At 44.9% G+C, this 4332-nt stretch overlaps 1 protein-coding gene across 1 annotated transcript in view; it reads left to right on the top strand.

Moving 5' to 3' along the window:
- Positions 1-4332, top strand: part of lcor (ligand dependent nuclear receptor corepressor) — a 54431-nt gene that overhangs the window by 44919 nt on the left and 5180 nt on the right. The window contains exons 5-6 of the mRNA XM_008316248.3: positions 677-1174; positions 2107-2197. Coding sequence (XP_008314470.1) covers positions 677-1174; positions 2107-2197 — 589 coding nt within the window. The remainder of the gene's footprint in view (positions 1-676; positions 1175-2106; positions 2198-4332) is intronic.

The raw sequence follows: 4332 nt of genomic DNA on the forward strand, positions 1-4332 counted from the left end.
ACAGTCACGTCAGGACTTTACGGTGACATTTCCCATCGTGCCAACGTCTGCCTACATTTACTGAGCAGTTTACAGGAAACTGAACTACTTCCTGTTTTCTTCACCATCCCGGTCACATGGGTTTTTTTTAGTTAAATTAAAATCCCATTTCACTTGACCAAACATCTTTATGGGCCTTCGTAAAATGAGAGCAGTGATGTCACCGTCGACTGTTGGGCCTTTATCACCACAGTGTTTCTCACTGGGTATTAATGCCTCTGTGCCAGAGCAGGTGGTTATCACTTTTCATTCCCCTCCAACGTAGGTCCAGTAGAAACACAACGTTTCCGTCCCACAGTTGAAGGTGTTTTGTCGTGTTTTATTTCTAAGACGGTTTCATGAGCGGGGATTACTGTGTCACGTTACGTCCAACAACAAGAGCACAAGTCAAATACCGTTGACAGGATTAGACGCAATCTAACGCAAACAACAAAAGCAACAGTATGTAGGCGTGTGAAAAGGCTTAACGTGTGTGAGTGGAACTCCAACAGCAGTACGAAAACCATGACATGAAAATGAAAAACGTACAGAGGAAAAAAAAAACAGTTTTTTTCTCCTCTTTATTTTGATGTTTTTGATCCAATCCCAGGCCTGACGTGTCTGCTCTCCTCTCTCCTCTCTCCTTCCTCCCCTCCAGACCTCCCAAGTTTTTCAGACCCTCACATTCCTCTAGTGGCTCGTGAGATCATGCAGCGAATGATCCGCCAGTTCGCTGCCGAATATACCTCAAAAACTACTCAGGACGATCTGCCCCTGCTCAACGGCAACATGAAGGACCAAAGCCTACCAAGAGTGGCACCTCTGGCCCCGGCGCCGTGCTCCACGCCCGGGCCCCTGCCTGCGCCAAGCTCCCCTCCGTCGTCTGCCTCCTCCTCCCCCTCTCCACCCCCGGGGCCGGGCCTGAGCCCCGCCCCCGCCGACGGTGACGCTGTCGCCGTTGCTGCCACCTCAGCACCCACCTGCATCCAAAGCAGCAATGGCACAAGCACCAGTAACGGTGGGGGAGGAGGGGGAGGAACTGCTGCTGCCTCTGCACAGAACCCCGTCCTCAGCAAGCTCCTGATGGCTGACCAGGACGGCCCGCTGGACCTGACGGTGAAAAAGAGCCAGGTTGAGAAGGAGCCCAGCCAGCAGGGTACGGTACCTCCCTCCTCCTCCTCCTCCTCCTCCTCCTCCGTCTGCACCTCAGTCCAGCCTAGTTAACACCAGTCACACTTTGATAAATTCAAAAGTGCAGCTCGATGGTTGATTCTCCTCTCGTTCGTCTTTTTGGATAAAATCATCAGATAAATGCATGAATGTAAATGTAAATGTGTGAAATGTAGCCCAGGGTTTGGAGAAACGTGGAAATGTTTCAACCTTCATCACCACAATGTGACTGGTCACTCACTCTAAAACCAGCTTTTTGGAATCTGCTTACAGTAATCCTCCTTAATTTACACAAAAAAAGATTCAGGCATTTACTCTTTATCCACTGGGTTATTTCTCTCTCTCTCGCTCTCTCTCTCTCTCACACACACACACACACACCTTTTTAATAAATTCACACTCAGATTATGTCCAAAGCTGGAATCACTACTAAGCACTTGTTTAAATAACATTCCAAAAAGATTTAATTTCAACAAACAGTGGACTCTAATAATAATTCTCAACAATCGAATGGTTTGTTTTTCTTTCATTTCTACAATTAAATTTGATTTGAAGTTTATTCATTAAAGTATTAGCAGTAATAAAGTATGTTTCGTGGACAGCGCTTCATCAGGTCACAGTAAAAACATAACAGTTTATCACTGACTCAGTCAAACTGAGTTTATTAAAAACTTGGTTGTCATTAATATCTTTATCCAAATGTTAAACCCTCCCCAAACGGGGTCAGAAGGTCAACTGCGCTTTAAGGATTAAAAGAACCAAAAACAATTCCTCCACATTTTTCTACCTGTGCTTCCACCTTAGGATCACAATTTAGTTTGGAAACTGAAAAGGTTTTAAACAAAAAAACAAAACAATAAAAAACTGGAAATCTGTGAAATTAAAACTTTTTTTTTATTATTTCCTGTGTGTTTCAAGATGGCGTCCTGGACCTCTCCACTAAGAAGAACCACAGCTCTTTTGGCCACAAGACCTTCCCCGGCTTCACCCCTGTGTCTGGGGTCAAAGGGTAAGACAACAGGCTCAGTCGGACCACAGCGGTCGTGTGTCTACGACAACTGTGGACGAGTTAAAACAGTCCTAGTGTTAGCTGTCGCTGCTGATCCTAAAAAGTCGCTTTAAGCAAAAGCAACAAAAATGTTTTGGATAAAGACAAATATTAACTCATTCAGGGACCAGGACTGGGAACCAGTACTGAATACAAAATGATCCCAGGGAAGATGGAAGATGTTTTTGGAAAATGTGCCAGCAAGAAAACCAAAAAACACACTTTGTGTTGACCCAAAAAAAAAAAAAAAAAATTAAAAATCAGGGTGACAAGCCCTCGGTCTTTTTTTTTTGCACTTCAACATGGATTTAATGCAGCTGGTTAATGTAATGTTTGGGTTTTTTTTTCACCGACCCCTGACCCCTGAGTCTTTTTTTCTGCACTTCAACGTGGATTTAATTCAGCTGGTTAATGTAATGTTTTGTTTTGTTTTTTCACCGACCCTTGGCCCCTGGTGAAGGTTCAACATCGGTGCACGTCCAACACATGTCGGAGGTTTGACTTTTCCATCTCGGTGCCGTAACTTTATTGACGGTCCCTCCACGTTGCAGCTTGGACTGATAACTTATTGATGAACAGCTGTTCCTGGCACGCAGCTCACGGCTAATAAACAATCATGGCTAATCAAAGCAGGAATAGTTTTTGACCCGTAGGTCAGGGACGGTCGGGGTCGTCGTCACCAAGTGTACGTCTCCATCGTGTGGGCCACGTTTCTAGGGTCCATTAGTCGTTAGAAGGAAACATATGATTTGACCAAACAGTCAAGGCAACAATTTTATTAGTATTTCTGTATTACGACAACCAAAGCTAGCTATTTTTTACGCTAATTTTTGTACTTCTTTTATTCAGTAAAAAAACAAAAACAATCTGGTTCAGACTAATTTATTGGAGAAAATGTGGTTCCACTTTTTTACATATTTTTATTCTAAAGACATTTTTAATTAATAAACCAAAAAATGTAATAATAAATGGACTTAATTCAAATGTGTGCTGTATTTTGAGCGGAATAGTCATAAACCCTGATGCAGTAGAACAGGAAGTGAGCGACATCCTTGAGAATTGTTCTTATTTCCTGGGTTCCTTCGGCTCATAAATTATGCTTGTGATTCTCTTCACGATGACAGCAACGACCAAAAACAGATCCAGGTAATGGCCGAGAAGCCTTTGTGCTGTCGGCGGCCATTTTAGTTTTTTTCCGACATCCTTTGACAGCCGCTGCTAAATTATTGAACGTGCAGATGATACCGCCACCGCTGAGGCGGTGTTTTCTCGGACGTTCACGAGAGGTTTCGTCGGTTCGTTTGTGGTCAGACGTCGTTACGACAACGACGTTAACGTCACGAAATAGTTCTGGTACTGTTGGGTTTTTATCGTTTGTTCTGTGTACACTGTCTGTTCCCCCTTTGGTCAAAGAACAGGCAGCACCTTCACCCGGCTCCCCCCCGCCCCCCACCCCGTGTTAGTTTCCTAACAGCCCTGAGGACCTGATGCATCAGTGTGTCTCTCTAATGATCAGGTCCTGAATTATTAACGACGTGAGGAGGTGAGGTCTATATTTTCAACCCCCACCGACTACACCTCATTTCTGACAACCTGACAAGACCACGTCGTGTCGGTGTGGACCGTGTGTGTTACTCTGAGGTGAATTCATTTCATATCCTCGTTCCTCTGTAACGTAGAGGAACTCCAGAGTACCACACGTTCAGATGCGTCTTGTTAGGAAACACGCTTCATGTTGCATTGCTCTTGCAGTGATATTTTAAGCACATTTGGAGGATAATGACTGGCTCTGTGAGGTTCGTGTTGTCGTCAAATGTTGGGATGGTTTCAGAACCAGCAGTAGGTGGCAGACGTGCTGCGGTGCTGCATCAGAAGGGTTGCGGGTTTGATTCCAGACTCGGGCACTAACGTCAGTAGGGCGGTAGTGAAATCTGTGAAGTGTTTTGAGTGATTGTCAGGGTCACATGGGAGCTGGAGCCAATCCCAGTAGTCAGTTGGGTTGGGGGGGGGGGGCAAGTTCAACCAGGTCAGTTGACCAGACCAACGCCAGTCAACCATTGACTCTCACCTTTCTTTTCTACAGTTCGTGTGCACCA

This window comes from Cynoglossus semilaevis, chromosome 9, assembly GCF_000523025.1.
Source record: "Cynoglossus semilaevis isolate Cse_v1.0 chromosome 9, Cse_v1.0, whole genome shotgun sequence".
Taxonomy (NCBI): Eukaryota; Metazoa; Chordata; class Actinopteri; order Pleuronectiformes; family Cynoglossidae; genus Cynoglossus; species Cynoglossus semilaevis.